Genomic DNA, 18,032 nt, shown 5'->3' with positions numbered 1-18,032 from the left:
ATATATGGTTTGAATATGTCTCAGTAGTGACTGTCTTTTCATGTATTTTTCCTGGAACACAGGTTACCTGTCAGATCTGCAAACTCACCTTTTTCAGCTGTGGTGTCTTTGTCCCAGTTTAAGGTTCTAACCTTTATCACCCATATCCATCCTGCTTTTGTCCCATTGCCTTCCACACGCCTTTCTGCTCAGCAATTTTTTTTTTTTTTTTTTTTTTTTTTTGTCACGAGGGCCTCTTCTCACTGCCCCGCGTCCCCTGCCTCGGCAGGCGGACTCCCAACCACTGCGCCACCAGGGAAGCCCTGATTGACTCTTCTGCCATGTGGATTCTGCTCTTTCTGCCTTCAATACAGATTTCATTTCTGTCACTGGATTTTAGTTCCTTGTATTCTGCATTTTAGCCAGCGGTATCATTTGGGGGTTTTCTCATATTTTATTGAAAACTCAAAGCAGACCCTCCCTTAAATTTTCCTCTGGTTTCTGTAGCAATTTATTGCCAGAGCATACTTTTCCGGTATTGCCATTAAAACTGACAAGCGGAGCCCCTAGCTGGGCCTGTGCTTAGTGCACCTGCAGACAAGATAATTAAATTAAACCACAGGATGCCTCTGTTACTCAGGATCTGGCACTCAGCACTGGCACAGTACGACTTAACCCGAAACATCCACTCTCTTGACTAACAATGTTTAGGCCCTGGGGAGATGCTTCTTTACATCTTACCCTATGTTCATGGGGAAAAATGCAACTGCGTCTAAAGGTTTGATGAAAGCTTAATGACTCCTGCTTGGTACAATTTCAGAGTCCAGAGATGCTTTGAGCAGAAAAGAACTTAGGAAAGACAAAAGACTAATTAACTTGTCAGAGCCTAGGAAAGAGAAAAGAATAATTAACTTGTCAGAGCTTTCCTCTCAGGTAGCTTGAAAGCAATAGATTTGAACACAATGAAATATCATTTTCTAGTAGTGCTGAGTGTACAATTCTTTTTTTTTTTTTTTTTTTTTTTTTTTTTTGCGGTACGCGGGCCTCTCACCATCGGCAGGCGGACTCCCAACCACTGCGCCACCAGGGAAGCCCTACAATACTTATTTTCATGTTTCTACTCATGGTTCTGGAAGTACACAGGAATTAGTAAAGTATTTGCCTCAGTTGTTAAAAGCTGAGGAAATTTTTGTAATATTCCATAAATCACATTACATATTACTCTTAAATTTTTATATATGTTTAGACTTCAGACATAACATGATACTAATTCTTTACATTAGCAACAAGATGGACATTGAATGCTAGACTTATGAATTTTAACATTTTCATTTTAAAAATTTTAAATTAAAAAGGTTTTAAAATTAATTTAAAATTTAAATAAAATTTAAGTTAAATTTTAAAATGAAAAGTTACTTAATAAAGTTTAATTAAGCTTTCAAAGAGTAAAATAAAGTGTTTGGATTTATATAAATAATTTTGATATAAAAATTTAATATTCATTCTAATTTGTATTTTGCCTTTTGAATTATTAGATATCTTTCAATATTTTAAGCTAATTTTTGGAAAACAGAAAATTAATACATTTTTCACATAAATTTATATTTTTGAGAAAATATATTTAAAATTTTGTACTTTGAATATAATTATGTTTTTAATTCTTGAATATATTGAAAAATCTTGATAATAGTAATATAATTCGTGATTGTGTTGAAAGGGAGATAAGAAAAATAAATTTCATGGAATAGTTATAATCCTTTATGAATTATGTATATGTTTATTATTCATCCCAACATTGTCAGCCCATTAACAGAGCATCTAGACATGTGGAATAAAAATTAAATTCATCTTTGACATTTTGCTAACTTTCAGTCATATATAAACCATAGCTTCATACACATTTTAAAATTTTATCCTTTTAAAGGAATGTTTGTCAGAATATGAGGATAGAAAATATTTTAGTAACAGCTTGTTAGTTTGATTTATAACTTGTAAATATTTATTTAGACCAATGATTTGTGGCTTCCATGTCTTCTTGTCCCAGGTTGCAACATCCAGAACTTATTCCTGGGTCCCAGGTTGGGTCCCAGATTGGGTCCCAGTTCCTTGAATGGGTAGGAATCCATTCAGGGCTCATGTCTGTCACAGTTGGGGGTGGTGGTGGAGGGTCCCTCTGGTCCCCCTTTGAGTGCTGCCATCATCCCCTCTAAGACTTTAAGCTGCAGGGAGACCCTCCCCTGGCCCAATTTCCAGCATGTGGTCCTGGGCTATGGAAGCCTCTCCTCCTACCCAGGGCTCTAATTCTACACAGACAAGGTTGTTTGGGTCATCTGAGGCACCTGCATACTTTTGGCCCCAAACGATACTTCATAAAGTGGTACCCAGAGAATACCCTCCTCCCAGAGTTCAACCTCCACCAGAGCTCTGGCTGGCTTCGCATCCCAAGATGCAATGTGCTGCTGTCCCACTGGGGAGGGAAGTCCAAAGCCAGAGGGTATGGGGCATCACTGCCCACTTAGAAAGCTCTTCCTACTTCCTTTCTGTCAGACCTTATCACCCTGTTTCAGAGGGTGGAGTGAACATCAGTAACAGAATTTTCTCTTGCTTCCTTTTTGCTATAGTTGGTGGAAATGTCTCCCAGACTTCCTTGGTGACAAATGATACTGAGATGTGTGGCCTTCATAGGGAGGTGACAGGTTGTCAGGTCGCCATTCCGTGGATGGTTAACACCATCTTTCCTCTCCTGGCAGGTCTCTTTTGGTTGTAAGTGACAGAAACTCAACTCAAAAGTGTTTACACAAGAAAGGACATTTATTGAATCATAGGGTAGCAGTAAGGGCAAAAGGGTGTTTAGGTTGCAGAAAGGGTGGACCCTGGGGCTGGAATCCTGTCTGGACTCTGACCCCTGTTCAAGGAGGCTTATTCTCTCGGCTGGGCCATATCCACGTGATTCTAAACTGTCCACCTCTGGCCCCACACCCAAAGTCTTCCTGGGAGAAGCTGAGCTGCTCTGCTTAATTTCGGTTCAAGATACACCGGTTGGGGCACGGGCACACCCTGTCACCTGGAGGGCAGGGCCCTGTGACTGTGGCACTAAAGCCCCATGGGGGAAGGAGTTCCCTCAAAGGCGGTACTGTTCCCAGAAGGGAAGGGAAGTGTGCAGACAGAACAACCAGCCCTCTCTACCCTATCCCACAGTTGTCACCAATCCCTCCAGGACCATCTACCATTTCTGCCTGAAGTTTGGCCGCAAGACTGAGACAATCTGCATGTAAGACCAGAGTATTTCCAGGAGAGTGATGACATCACAGAACTGGGGTTCCAGAATGTGGGGATGGCTCAGCACTCCCGTCTTCTTTAGAACATGGAGAGCGGTGAGCTGGGCGGGGCTAAAGGGTAGTCCGTGAGGAAGAGGAGGCTCCTACCCAAAGGACTTTGTTCTACAGATTCTCACAGAAAGCCCTAGGCCGGCTGGGACCTGGGGTCAGAGAGGGATAGGAGAACGGTAAGCTCGGGAGGGGAAGTTGGGGGTGCACCTGCCCGGACCACTTTTTCCCCAGGGAACCCCAAGAGGGGCCTTCATGGGCAGAGATGGAGCTCCCTGCTTTCCGAGGTTCAGTGATACCTGTCTCTGTAGGACCCTACTGAGTCAGGGCAGAGTAAGGTTGCATGAGATACACTTATACTAAAAACTTATTTGTTGTTTTTCTGAAATTCTAATGTAACAGGGCATCCTGTAATTTTATTTGCTAAATCTGGCAACTGTAGGGTGGAAGAGAGAGGCAAAAGAATGGTTGCAAGCTCAGGCTGCAGTGGAGTGAGTCTTAGGAGACAGAATAAAACATCCGTGAGGAGACAGGCATCAGGGTAGCCATGTTGTCCAGGAAGCTGCCTGACTCATGAAGCTAGTGGATGGAGGACTCCCCAGGAACATACACCTAGTTTAATGGGAAAGATACACATGCACACACACCCCTAGTGACAGAAATAGCCTCATTCTTTGCTTTCATGGCATTGATCATTTTGAAGAACGTAGGCCAGTTATTTTATAGATTTTCCTTCCATTTGGCTTTGTCTGATGTTTCCTCAAGATTAGCTACAAGGTTATGCATCTCTGGCCAGAATGCTGCATAAGTGGTGTGTGTCCTTCTCAGGGTATCACATCTGGAGGCACATAATCTCTCTCTGTCCCTCACTGGTGGTGTTAATTTTGATTACCAGGTCAAAATACTGTCTGGTTTCTCCACTGTATTGTTACTGTTTTTCTCATACAATCAAGGGGAGATACTTTAAGACCATGAACATACTCAGTTCTTCACCAGGCTTCCCACTCCCTCATATTTAGCATCTACTGATGATTATTTCATGCTCAAACCAGTTTATGATGGTTTCAAGATGGTGATTTTCCAACTTCATGACTACCTCCACATTTATCAGTCAGCATTTTCTTGTCAAGAAGAGCTCCCCATTATATATCTATTTATCTGTTACTGTTATGAACTCATGGATTCCTATCTCATTCAGTGGGTTATAATCTGTCACTATCATCATTTGTTTTGATGGTCAAACTGTTCCAGATTACCTTGGAAACCATTATGCATTGGTTTCACAGATATGATACCAAAAGCGCATGCAACAAAAGAAAAAAAATATATAAATCAGTCTTCATCAAAATTTAAAACTTTTGTATTTCAAACAACACCATCAAGAAAGTGAAAGGCAGGACTTCCCTGGTGGCGCAGTGGTTAAGAATCTGCCTGCCAGGGCTTCCCTGGTGGCGCAGTGGTTGCGCGTCCGCCTGCCGATGCAGGGGAACCGGGTTCGCGCCCCGGTGTGGGAGGATCCCACATGCCGCGGAGCGGCTGGGCCCGTGAGCCATGGCCGCTGAGCCTGCGCGTCCGGAGCCTGTGCTCCGCAACGGGAGAGGACATGCCACGGAGCAACTAAGCCTGTGTGCCACAACAACTGAGCCTGTGCTCTAGAGCCCCTGAGCCACAGCTATTGAGCCCACGTGCCACAACTACTGAAGCGCACATGCCTAGCGTCCGTGCTCCGCAACAAGAGAAGCCACGGCAATGAGAAGCCCACGCACTGCAACGAAGAGTAGCCCCCACTCGCCACAACTAGAGAAAGCCCACGCACAGAAACAAACACACAACGCAGCCAAAAATAAATAAATAAATAAATTTATTAAAAAAGAAAAAGAAAAGAAAGTGAAAGGCAACCCACAGAATGTGAGGAAATATTTGCAAAGCATGTATCTGATAAGGTTCTAATACCCAGAATATATAAAGAGCACTTACAACTCAAGAATGAAAAGACAAACAACCCAACTGAAAAAATGGGCAGAGGTTCTGAAAAGACATTTTCCCAAAGTTACACAAATAGCCAATGAGCATGTGAAAAGATGATCAACATTATTAGCCATCAGGCAAATGTAAATCAAAATCACAATGTGATACCACTTCACACCCATTAGGATACCTTTGATCAAAAAGACAGTTAATAACTCTGTTGGTGAGGATGTGGAGAAATTGGAACCTCCATACATTGCTGATGGGAATGTAAAATGGTACAGCCGCTTTGGAAGTCCAACAATTCCTCAAAAGTTTAAACTTTAGGTCACCATGTGACCCAGCAATTCCACTCTTTGGTATGTATCCAAAGGAATGGAAACATTTGTCCACACAAAAACTTGTACACGAATGTTCATAGCAGCATTATTCATAATAGGCAAAAAATAGAAACAACTCAAACGTCCACAAACCGATGAATACATAACCATATTGTGATATATCCATACAATGGCATATTATTCAGCCGTGAAAGGGCATGAAATACTGCTACATGCTACAACATGGATGAAACCTTGAAAACATTATGTTAAGTGAAAGAAGTCAAACGTAAAAGACCAGATATTGTATGACTTTCATTTATATGAAATGTTCAGAATATGCAAATCTGTAGAGATAGAAAGTAGATTATTGGTTGCCAGAGGCTGGAGGGGAGTGGAAAGGACAGTGACTGCTAACGGATATGGGGTTTCTTTTCGGGTTGATGAAAATATTCTAAAGTTGACTGTGGGAATAGTTGCACAGTTCTGTGAAAAAATGATTGAATTGTATACTTTAAATGAATTAAGTGTATGGTATGTGAATTATATATTGTGAATTATATCTCAGTAAAGCTGTTACCCAGAAAATGCTGTTCCAGGTTTGGCCAGTGGGTACCCCTTTGAGCTGGCTCTCATTTCTATTTGACATGCCCCAGCATCGTTAATTTTAGACTAGGAAAAACAAAAACAAAAACAGAAACAAAACACCAGGAGACCAAAAAAAAAAAAAAAGTATTTATAAAATAATACATGAGAGGAAAGAGAAACAGCCAGGAGGGGGGCAGTGAGTAAGCGAGGATATTTGGTTGCTGTCTCCAGATTCCCCAGAAGACTCTCTCCTGGGAGACCCTAGGACCCACAGGCCTTCAATTGCTCATCCTCCACTGCGTCTCCTCCCCTCTGAGGATGACGACCCTGCTGCTTATCTCCTCGGTCAGCTGTCTCGTTGCTGTGAATCAAGCCAGCCTCATCAACCGATGTGACTTGGCCAAGGTGCTGCACCAGGAGGACTTGGATGGCTTTGAGGGCTACTCCCTGAGTGACTGTGAGTGCTGTTTCCTCACACCCCCACACCCCCTTTCTCCTCCTCTCCCGGTCATGCCTTCCGTGGCCATCTTTCTTTTTCTCTCATTAGTTTTCCAAAGTCAAGTTCAAAAAGCAGCCCTCTCCAAGAAGCCTTTCCCAACATTCGATATTTGTTCCACGATTCTTAACTGAGCACTTATTATGTCCCAGGAACTATTTTAGGCGCTGGGGATACGGATATCAACACAGCCCCTTCTCTCATAGTGTTCACATTCTAGGGGAAGAGACAGCAAGAAAGAAACACAGAAATATATGAAGTGCTTCCTGGTGGTGATAAATGCTATGCAGAAGAGTAAAGCAGTGGGGAGTGACAGGTGACAATGTTCTAGAGGGGGAGGTCAAGGAAGGTCTCTCTGAGGAGGTGACATTGAGCAGTGCTGAATGGAATAAAGGACCTAGTCCCCCAAACATCTGGCGGAAGAGCATTCCAGGCGGAGGGAACAGCCAGTGCAAAGCTTTCATCCTACTCCATGGTAGAGATAGCTCCCTCTTGCCCAGAATTGTAAGGCACATCTGCCTTATAACACTCTCTCCTTTCATCTTGCGTTGCGGGTTTTTTAGGTACATATCTTCATTCTTATTCTGTAGGCACCTTGAAGGCAGCATCTGCATTTGAGCCAGCTAAATGTCCCTCACTGGGTTTTGCACAGTTTCTGGCACACAGTAGGTGATCATTAAGTGCAGAAATCGTGTATGAACAGATGGACGGATGAGTGGTTGTACTGATGGGTGGATGGACTGAAGAATGAGAGAAGCTAATGGGTGTTTCTGGCCCGCTAGCCCCATCTAACCTCTTAGGCTTTGTTCCTTTCTTCTTTTTTAAAAAATTAATTAATTAATTAATTAATTAATTAATTAATTATTGGCTGCGCTGGGTCTTTGTTGCTCCGCTCAGGCTTTCTCTAGTTGCGGCGAGCGGGGGTTACTCTTCGTTGAGGTGTGCAGGCTTCTCATTGCAGTGGCTTCTGTTGTTGTGGAGCACGGGCCCTAGAGCGCATGGGCTTCAGTAGTTGTGGCTCGCCGGCTCTAGAGCACAGGCTCAGTAGTTGTGGCGCACGGGCTTAGTTGTCTTAACCGTTGCGCCACCAGGGAAGCCTGTTCCTTTCTTCTGATTCCTCATCTCCCTTTCTCCTCCGTCTTCCTTGTCCCTCAGCTTGGCCCCCTTCTAAAAACCCTCTTCTCCCTGTTCTAAGGGCTGTGCCTGGCTTTCATGGAAAGTGAGTTCAACATAACAAAGGTAAATGAAAATACAGATGGCAGCTTTGACTATGGCATCTTCCAGATCAACAGCCACTACTGGTGCAACGACTACAAGAGTCATACGGAAAACATTTGCCAAGTTGACTGTCAAGGTCTGGCCAGGGCCCCAGGGTGGGAGAGGTGAGAGAGATGACCAGGCTCTACTCACGGGATTTCCCTTCCCCCACACAGCCTGGAAACAACCCCAAAGGACTGGTTCAAGGAATCAGGGAATCCCTTTACTGAGCAGAGGGTTGACTCGTGTCCCTAAATGCCCATAGGAGGTTCTGCAGTGTGCTAGCAGGATCCAGAAAAGCTCTGCACAGGCAGTAGCAGTAGAGCAGTGCAGCAGCCAACATTTATTGAGAGCGTATTATATACTCAGGACTTTACATACATAGCTCATTTCATCCAACTTGCCATGCACTAGAAACTAGTATGATCCCCACTTTATTGGTGAGCAAACTGAGGCTCATAGAACCAGTGCTGAATGCCAAACTGGTGGCCCTGAAGGCTCAGCTCTCACCACCAGGTAGAGCTGCCTTTGGCTAATGGTCTGACCGAAGGCCAAGTGCAAACTCCCACCTCAGGGCTAATCCAGGAGGCTCCACCGGTCCATGATTCTGTCCGCCATATCCTCCTTTGTACTCTGATTAATGGCCCTGGGCTCTTCACCTGAAGAGCCTCCCTCCTTAAGCAGGACTTTACCTTCGTTTCTGTGTTGCCTCTTTTGGCATTTCCTTTCCCTAGAAGCCTCCACACTCGGGGTGAACTACCCTCCACTAGGAAGTATGGCAGTAAACAGGCTCAAATCTCAGCCCTCCTGCCCCTCCTGCCCCCACCCCCAACCATCCCCAACCTCCAGCAGCCACCGTACAGACGTCCATATGGGCCTCCGAGGGGAAAGACTTGCCTCGTCCGGAAGTTCTCAGCCACTGGGCGGCACATGCCTTGCAGGGAGAGCCAGTCTTCGGGACTGTCCCCTGTGCTCTGACCGGTATTCTCTTTCTCCCTTTCAGAACTGCTGAGCCCCAATCTTCTTTCAATCATCAACTGTGCGAAAAAGATTGTGTCCGGAACAGGGGGGATGAAGAACTGGTGAGCAGGACATGGTGGGACGAAGTTAGTGGGCAGAGCCTTAAGAAAGATGTAGTGACAGAGAAAGGGACAGTAGGCCAGGACCTGACCTTTTCTACAGCCTAGAAAAATGTGGGATGTGGCAGGGCTTGGAACTCCGACTTAGAAGACCTGGGATCTGGCTCTTCCTCTGACACCATATTAAACAAAACTCTTTTGGTTGCAGGAACAGAACAACTTGAGCTAGCTGGGGGAGATTTATTCCGAGAGGACAAGGTGTCTTGCTGAGCCCACACGAGGGGGGCATCTGGGCCTCAGGAAGAGGGTGGAAGCAGGGCTGGAAACTTTCCTTTGCAGGTTTCTGCTTCGCTTTGTGCATTGGCTTCACTACTCCCTCTGAAGACCAGGTTTCTCTGCTCTACAGTCCACCAGACAGACTATGTCTGCCCTGAATCTACCGGCTAATGTCCTAAGCAACCATAGAGACTAGCTAGGCTCAGTCCCAGTCCAAGTGCCTGGCAGGGAGGATCTGATGGGCTCGGCTTGGACCCTGTGTCCCGGTTCCATTCATTCAGCTACAGGCATGGAAGAAATTAAGCAACATAAACATGGCTGCCACGGGCCCTCTCTCCATAATTGGCAGCAACGTTTTCTATAAAAAGTGTTGCTGGGCTTCCCTGGTGGCGCAGTGGTTAAGAATCTGCCTGCTAATTCAGGGGACACGGGTTCGAACCCTGGTCCGGGAAGATCCCACACGCCGCGGAGCAACAAAGCCCATGTGCCACAACTGCTGAGCCCATGTGCCTGGAGCCCACGCTCCGCAACAAGAGAAACCACCGCAATAAGAAGCCCGCACACCGCAACGAAGAGTAGCCCCCGCTCACCGCAACTAGAGAAAACCCGCACGCAGCAACAAAAACCCAATGCAGCCAAAAATAAATAAAACTGATTCTTAAAAAAAAAAAGAGAGAACCAATCTTCTTTCTCTCCACAGGGTAAAATGGAGGTTGCACTGTGCAGGCCGGCCACTCTCCTACTGGATGACAGGATGCCGCCTGGCATGAAACAGGGGGCAGGCCTGTGGTGGAGTCATCCCAGAACTCCTCTCCTCACTTGGGAATTCTTCATTTCTTCTTCCTCTTGCCTCCACTTCATGTTATTTTCTTCCTTTCCCATTTACAAATAAAACTGACCAGAGCCCCAGGAATAAATGGTTTTCTAGGGCTTCCTCCTTATTCCTATCCAGGCCCAGGGCCCTGGTTCCTGACTGTCATTTGCAAACCAAGAAGACCACGATGAAGAAGTTTCTATATTTTTGGAATTATTAAAGCATTCCTTGTGCAAAGAATGTGTTAATTTAGTCGTGATTAATCCCAAGTATATTTGAGTACCTAATAGAGCATGAGTGTGCTAGGTACTAGAAAAAGGGTGATAAATCTGTAAAAATTGTTCATGAGGTGTTCATAATCTATCTGGAGAAGATTATGGATCTTCTCCCTACACAGATAATGGGTACAATGAATAAATGGATACATACAATGAATGCAATGGATAATGATATGGATAATAAATCTATAGTTATTGATTTGAAACAGTATCAAGATCCAAGTAATTCCTCCAAAGTCAACAATTTTTGAAGTAAAAGAGCTCAGAAGTAGGTAATGGGTGGGGCTAAGGGTCTGATATATTGAGGTGGAGAAAGTCGTGGTGGGGATGGAGAAATGTGCTCCGTGATTTGGGGGTACTTTAGGAAAATGGGCTAGAAACCAGCTTTGTAAGAATTTCATACTAGACTGTTGATGGCTTTAATGAGTTATACCTTGATTTGCATATTTAAGACTCATGAAAACACTCAAGTCGAAGGATTGCATCTTTGGTGGTCATGTCTCACACAGAGTCGGGAAATCTAAATTTTTAAAGTTCAGTGGATAGTTAGCGCTAACTACTTAGTACTCTAGTCTTCTCTGGGAGTTTGAAGATGAAGCCAGCTGCTGTAAAGATGTCCGCACCATTCGATCCTGTAAACTCACACTTTGGACTCTACGCTAAAAATACACTAGAATAGAAACGCTAGACTCAAGACTGGGAGGGGCGAGGGAGAGGTCCGAGCACCGCCCCCGTCCCACTCCCGCCGAGCTGGCTCCGCTCCTCAGGCTCTCTTTTAAAAGGCGCGTGCGCGCGTGCGCAGGCGCAGTCCGCTTGCGCCCCGAGCCGCGCACGCGCGGTGACGGTAGGATGGTGGAGTTGGTACCTTTTGCGGTTCCCATCGGGGGTGACAAAACCTTGGTGGTGTGGGAGCTGAGCTCTGGACCCACGGCCGAGGCCTTGCAAGTAAGCCGAGCCGGGGCGGAGGGAGGGGTGGAGGAAGCCGCCCCCCGCCCCAGTAACTGCGCGCCCCGGGGTACGCTCCTCAGGCTCTCTTTTAAAAGGCGCGTGCGCGCGTGCGCAGGCGCAGTCCGCTTGCGCCCCGAGCCGCGCACGCGCGGTGACGGTAGGATGGTGGAGTTGGTACCTTTTGCGGTTCCCATCGGGGGTGACAAAACCTTGCTGGTGTGGGAGCTGAGCTCTGGACCCACGGCCGAGGCCTTGCAAGTAAGCCGAGCCGGGGCGGAGGGAGGGGTGGAGGAAGCCGCCCCCCGCCCCAGTAACTGCGCGCCCCGGGGTACTGCTTCAGCACTTCATCTGCTGTGTTCTCCGCTGAGAGGAATCTTAGTTCTAGGGCCGACCTGAGCAGTCAGCTCGCCCCCATAGATTTTTGAGAGATAGTTCCCAACAGACGGCATTGCCTTCTAATGCTTCTCGAAGCTTAGGATTTCAGAGGGAACCTTGTTCGTGAAATGAGAAGTGTTTGGAGTTGTAGGCTCACCACAGTCGCCTGTGGCGAAGGACTGGGGGAATATAAGGGAATGGGCGGTTTGGTTTCCTGGGCGTGAGATTTCCTGCACTTACTTAGCGTGGGACCACCCTACAGCATTCCCTGTTCACAGTCTTCTCCCAGTTTGGCCTTCTGTATTCGGTCCGAGTCTTCCCAAACGCAGCAGTGGCCGGTCCTGGGTTCTATGCCATCATCAAGTTTTATTCAGCAAGGGATGCCCACAGACCCCAAAAGGCATGCGACGAGAAGCAACTTTTTCAGACATCTCCAGTGAAGGTGCGTCCAAATGTGGAATTCCTCGCTCTACTGGGATGAAATGCTGAATTTAAAACTAATAGGCCATCGGGAATTCCCTGGCGGTCCAGTGGTTAGGACTCTGCACTTTCACTGCTGAGGGCCCGGTTCAATCCCTGGTCTGGGAACTAAGATCCGGGGGGTGGGGGGGGCGGGAATGTCCAGCGTTTGTACAGCACTGTGGTGTACAGAGTGCTCTCAGATGCACTGCTCCACTGATCCCCCAGTTCCCCAGTTCTTTCTTTCTTTTTTTTAGATGAAGAAACTCGAACTCAGGATGGTTAAGTGACTTACTTAAGGTTCATGACAGTAAATGTGGAAACTAGAGGCCAAACCCAAACTTAACTGATGTTAAACCCCATGTCATTTTATGCTGCCCCTTAATTTAAGAAATCTTCACAAGAGTTTTCCTTATATTTACTTTTATGTGGATTTTAAATGTGTGAGGTTGACAAATTTTTTTAAAAATTAATTAATTTATTTATTTATTTTTGGCTGCGTTGGGTCTTGTTGCTGCGCGTCGGCTTTCTCTAGTTGCGGCGAGCGGGGGTTCCTCTTCGTTGCGCTGCGTGGGCTTCTCATCGCGATGGCTTCTCTTGTTGCGGAGCTCGGGTTCTAGGCACGCGGGCTTCAGTAGTTGTGGCTCACGGGCTCTAGGCACAGGCTCTGTAGTTGTGGCGCACAGGCTCAGTTGCTCTGCGGCATGTGGGATCTTCCTGGACCAGGGATCGAACCCGTGTCCCCTGCGTTGGCGACCCGTGTCCCCTGCATTGGCAGGCAGACTCTTAACCACTGTGCCAGCAAGGGAGTCCGGAGCTTGACAAACTTTTGTCAGATGTAACATAAAGGAGGCTTCATCATCATCATCACTCTGAAACTGCCTATTCAGAACTCCCTTCAGATTCCAGAAAATGGTTAAAATATTCTTTAATGCATTGTAGAGACCTGATTCCATATTAACATGCCATCCAATTTTACTTCCCCAGAGTTAACATTTCATGATGTGCCTCCATTCAGCCACCATTCCTTCTTCAAGGACCTTTTCAATTCCTCTGAATAAGTGAGTGAGGCTTAGATTTCCCAAACCTTTCACTTTATAATTGTGTGTCTTCTCTGATTGGCTTCTTGCTCTGGCTACTTCCTACTGACCTTGCTGCCTATTCTCACCCATATTTCTTTACTCACTGATTTCACCTTTATTGAATCTGAGAACTCTCCTCAGATGGGACACCAGGTACACTACCTCCCACTTCTGTACCCTGTTTAACACCCTCTTCAATCCTGGATGTACTCCCTGGGATTGAAATGATTTTGTGTCAGACATTCTTTAATTTGCAGACCCTGCGACCATTTCACATAACCACTCAGATATTACAGATGGTCCTGGAAAGATTATGAAACAGTTACTTGGTATCAGTTGTGAGTAATGAGTTCTTTTCTTATATTGGACATTAAGACCATTGCATAAGCTTAGGTTCTGAGTTTTTCACAGCATAAAGCCTGTCACTGATAGAGTAATGAAGAAAATGTTCTCCAAGTCACTATAGAGTTGAGAGGAAAGGGCATTCATATTAGATTTCTTTCTTTAATGCAGAGCCTTAGTTTACTACCCACACCCCCGAAATTGTTACCTACTTTAATTATGCGTGGTTTTTTCAATTTTATTTATTTATTTATTTGGTTGCACCGGGTCTTAGTTGCAGCAGGCGGGCTCCTTAGTTGCGGCTCAAGGGCTCCCCAGTTGCGGCATGTGGGCTCCCCAGTTGCAGCAGGCAGGCTCCTTTAGTTGTGGCTCGCAGGCTCCTTAACTGTGGCGTGCAAACTCTTAGTTGCAGCATGCATGTGAGACCTAGTTCCCTGACCAGGGATCGAACCCGGGCCCCCTGCATTGGGAGCATGGAGTCTTAACCACTGCACCAGCAGGGAAGTTCCAATTATGTGTTCTTTTATTCACTGGCAGGTATACATACTTCTTATCTTTCTTCCCCCTGTATTTTTTATAAATACAGAAAAGAGAATAACATCTTAAAATAAAATGAAGGAAAGGCCTTATGTATCTGAGTTTTTCTCATTAGCACGAAGGGAAATGTTTGCCAGCGAGAACTGTGGCAAGGTTATCCCAGATATCAACCGTCTCTACTACCCAGGGGCTCAGAGCCCTTCTGAAGCTTCCTAATTGTCCAGGACAGCTCCATTATGACTCACCATACAAGGCCTAGCCTCCCATGTGACACTCAACATTTAAGAATTAGTCTTCATTTCTCCTTCCCAGCAGGCAGCTTCAGCTGGAGAAAGTAATTTCATTTTCTTACGTACTCATTCCTTCACTCAGTCAACAGACCATCACTCCTCTATTATATGGCAAGATCTATGCTTGTTTCTGGTAACAAGGAAAGAATAATATATGGTTCCTTCAAGCCCTTAAGGAGCTCCTAAACTAGTGACAGAGGAAGATGCACAAACAAATCAATAAAGAATTAACAATGCTTTGACTTTATTTGTATTATTTGAATTTTTATGACTATATTTATATACTACACCCTGTTCAAAATGGAAATAGACATTTAAGAAAGAACTAGTGGGACTTCCCTGGTGGCGCAGTGGTTGAGAATCTGCCTGCTAATGCAGGGGACACGGGTTCGAGCCCTGGTCTGGGAGGATCCCACATGCCGCGGAGCAACTAGGCCCGTGAGCCACAGCTACTGAGCCTGCGCGTCTGGAGCCTGTGCTCTGCACCAAGAGAGGCTGCGATAGTGAGAGGCCCGCGCACCGCGAGGAAGAGTGGCCCCTGCTCGCCACAACTAGAGAAAGCCCTCGCACAGAAACGAAGACCCAACACAGCAAAAACTAATTAATTAATTAATAAACTCCTACCCTCAACATCTAAAAGAAAAGAAAAGAAAAGAAAAAACTAGTGATGTAAAAATTCCACAGTAATTTGTAAGTTATTTAGAGAGTTAAGACTGGAAATATTTGCACTCTCAAAGAAGCTTGTTAATGCAGATGAACCTCTAATTCTTTGGGTTGCTTTATTTACATTTATAGAGGTATACGTATTCCCTCTTCTAACAGGGGTTAGTAACTTGGGGAGGGGGTGCTACAGATTAAGGCCCTAATTCAGTGGCAGGTCCATCTTATCTCCTCTTCAGGTCATGTTCTCAAGCAGGAGCTACAGGATGAGACGACTAAAACAGTTCCCTTCCTTTGCTTACCCCCAGCCCCATAATAGGCTTCTGCTGGGCTTCCTTGGGTGCTTTCATCATCTCTTTCACCACCAGAGGTCAGGGAACCTTCCGGTTAATCAGGGGCCCTGGAAATGATGCAGAAAAGTACTGACTTAAAAATAATAAATAACATTTATTTAGGGCTCACTGTGAACTCTTTGCTTAAAATGTCCTACTTAATCTTCACAGCCACTCTATGAAATTGGTATTGATAAATCTCAGGTATATCCAAAATAAGTCTCTATGTAGGGTTGTGATATTTTTAGGTCCTTTATGTCTTTAGGTTCGTCTCGGCACCAGACATAAGGCGGTTCAACATAATAACGCTTGCCCTAAACAGCTCCAGATGCCAAGAATTGGCAAATTACTACTTTGGTTTCCATGGGTGGTCAAAAAGGATCATCAAGGTAAACCCTGTAGATTTTCTTTGACTAACCAGACTCCTTTCAACATTGAACTCCTAGACTTTAGAGAGAAGAACAGAACAGGGCTATAGGCAGGAGATGTGAGAGGCTTCCACATGGAAGTATCTGAGCATTGGCCTGCCACCTAGAATTAGTGATAATCTCAATGACTTGGATGGTGGTGTCCATAATTTTCTCCAGTATTTGTATAGTATGTAATAAAAAATAGTTGTCCATATCTAGTCATTCATTTGCAAGTCTCACTTGATTTTGAAGCTATAGCATACCTAAACTATTACCTGGGATTGCTGGAGTTTAGTTTTTATTTCTAACAACAGAATATTTTGAAGTCTAGCCTTTAATTCAAAATCCTAACAGCTTCAGGATCTTTCTAACCTTGAAGAAAGGGAAAATGAAGATATTGTGACACCACTTCAGAAGCAAAGCCTGAAGTTCTTCTGTGCTTTAGAGGTGGTGTTGCCCTCCCACGAGTGCAGGAGTCCAGGAGTTGGCATGGCTGAGGAACCTTTGGATAAGTTGGAGGAAGGTCTGTTTTCCAGTTTGTGTGTTTGTGTGTGTGGGGAGGTGAGGGAGTGGGATTTCTCTTTTTTCCTTGCTTTCTGAAACTCAACTTTTCAGATACATCATCACCTTTTCTAAGCAACTAAAGCCCTGGGCAGAATTTTTCTGCCTGACAATATAGGTTTTTATCTTAGGCAATACCTGACAGCACCTTAAACTTTAGAATTTTAGAACTGACTTCCTGCCAGGAAGCTTAGGAGGAGGGAAAATTAGTTAGTTAGTTTTTTTTTTTTTTTTTGGTTAATAATTTGTTTTGTGCTAAAATAGTCCTTCAAATACAGATGTCTTCTGGCCTTCAGTTTTCCCAACAAAATCATTGTCTAAAGATTGAAATAAACTCTTGTGTAAATGTTCAGTCCTTTGCCTCCTATAGAAGGGCCTGAGCGGAAAAAGTAAATGTAGATCCCTAGAAAGGGGAATCCGATTGGTACTGAGTTTTTTCCTAGAATCCGTGGCACTTGGGCTTAGGGTTTTAAGTCAGAGGCAGGGCTGTTAGCGAATGGAGTGGAGGAGGCTCCACCATCCACCTGAGTGGGTGATGGTTGAGGAGAGGCCAGATCATCTGCACTGCCACCAAATCTATCTCACTGTATGAATCCAGCCCTTTACGCACAGGAGAGCAGGGTCTGTAGCAGTGTAGCCTCAGCTTGTCCATTTGAAATCTGTGAGTAATATGAGATTTGTGCCACATTCTTGGTTTGCACTTCCCATCGACTATTTTAGGAACTTCCAGAATAGATCTGAGCAGTAAAAATGCGCCATGCCAGGGTATACCTACAACAGAGACATTCACCCGTACCCCAGTGTTGTGCCTGCCCTTAATTACTAAGATAATGATCTAAGAATCACAGGTGCATTTTTAGCTTAAACATATAACCTAGAAATCAGTTATACAGATAGGCATTTTAAATTCATATGTTTTGGTTAGATTTAGGGTCATTATCATTCCTTATGAAGAGGAAGGTAACCCAGAAGCTTGCTATTCAGAAGGCTATGACAGATGCATTCCAGAAACTGCCGATTGTGGTTTTAGGTAAGACCTTTTTGATGGTCCTTGAAGTGCTTCAGTTTCAGTGAGCAAATAAACTTATTTGAAAAATTAATTGGATGAAAATAATGGTTATCTAAAACATTACATATTCTTTCATTCACCAGATGCTTTCACAGCAGCAGTCTTAAATTTGTTCTTTGTGGCATTTATGAGAAAAACGACAGCAAATATTATTGTCCCCAGTGTTTAGATGTAGAATGACTTGCCTCAGTTCATACAGAAAGTGTTTGATCCAGTTCTTCCTCAATTGCTTGCTTATCATACAGAATAGGGTAGGGATTATAAGCCTTGGACACCTGTGTTTGAGTCCTAACTTTGTCTCTTAGATTTTGTTATTGTTGTTGCAATTTTAGGTTTTTCCAGCCAGAGACATTTGAAGGTATTTAATATCTCTCAGCTGCAATTTCTTTATCTGCAAATAGGGTTAGTAATTCAGCTTATCACCTAATGGGGGATAGTGTAAGAGTAAATGAGATGATGAATGTAAAAAGCTTAGAACTATGCCTGAAACATAGTAAGCAGACAAAATATATTGACCATTATTATTATCGGTTTTTTTGTTTTTTGTTTTTTTTTTGTGGGACGCGGGCCTCTCACTGTTGTGGCG

The 18,032-nt window shown here is 44.7% G+C and overlaps 2 protein-coding genes across 5 annotated transcripts in view; both read left to right on the top strand.

Annotated features, from left to right (window-relative positions):
* Window positions 1-3,137: 3,137 nt before the first annotated feature.
* Window positions 3,138-10,340, top strand: LYZL6 (lysozyme like 6). 4 transcript variants are annotated; one of them, XM_007125418.3, is made up of 5 exons: window positions 3,138-3,250; window positions 6,413-6,638; window positions 7,873-8,031; window positions 8,938-9,016; window positions 9,990-10,340. In XM_007125418.3, the coding sequence occupies exons 2-5, from the start codon at window positions 6,500-6,502 to the stop codon at window positions 10,057-10,059; spliced, it is 447 nt and encodes a 148-aa protein (XP_007125480.1). In that variant the 5' UTR covers window positions 3,138-3,250; window positions 6,413-6,499; the 3' UTR covers window positions 10,060-10,340. The 4 variants fall into 4 exon arrangements, with proteins under 4 accessions (XP_007125480.1, XP_007125481.1, XP_054946206.1 ...); XM_007125419.2 differs by lacking the exon at window positions 9,990-10,340 and adding an exon at window positions 9,222-9,919; XM_055090231.1 differs by lacking the exon at window positions 9,990-10,340 and adding an exon at window positions 9,222-9,919 and having other exon boundaries at window positions 7,873-8,059.
* Window positions 10,341-11,468: 1,128 nt separating this feature from the next.
* Window positions 11,469-18,032, top strand: part of LOC102992462 (RAD52 motif-containing protein 1-like) — an 11,022-nt gene continuing 4,458 nt past the window's right edge. Inside the window, 5 exon segments of the mRNA XM_028499818.2 lie at window positions 11,469-11,587; window positions 11,967-12,146; window positions 15,672-15,710; window positions 15,712-15,795; window positions 16,262-16,339. Of these exon segments, the coding sequence (XP_028355619.1) occupies window positions 11,492-11,587; window positions 11,967-12,146; window positions 15,672-15,710; window positions 15,712-15,795; window positions 16,262-16,339 (477 nt within the window). The 5' untranslated portion in view covers window positions 11,469-11,491.

Source organism: Physeter macrocephalus, chromosome 14 (genome assembly GCF_002837175.3).
Source record: "Physeter macrocephalus isolate SW-GA chromosome 14, ASM283717v5, whole genome shotgun sequence".
Taxonomy (NCBI): Eukaryota; Metazoa; Chordata; class Mammalia; order Artiodactyla; family Physeteridae; genus Physeter; species Physeter macrocephalus.
Note: the sequence above shows the minus strand (reverse complement) of the source record. Positions and strands in the feature narration are given on the sequence as shown.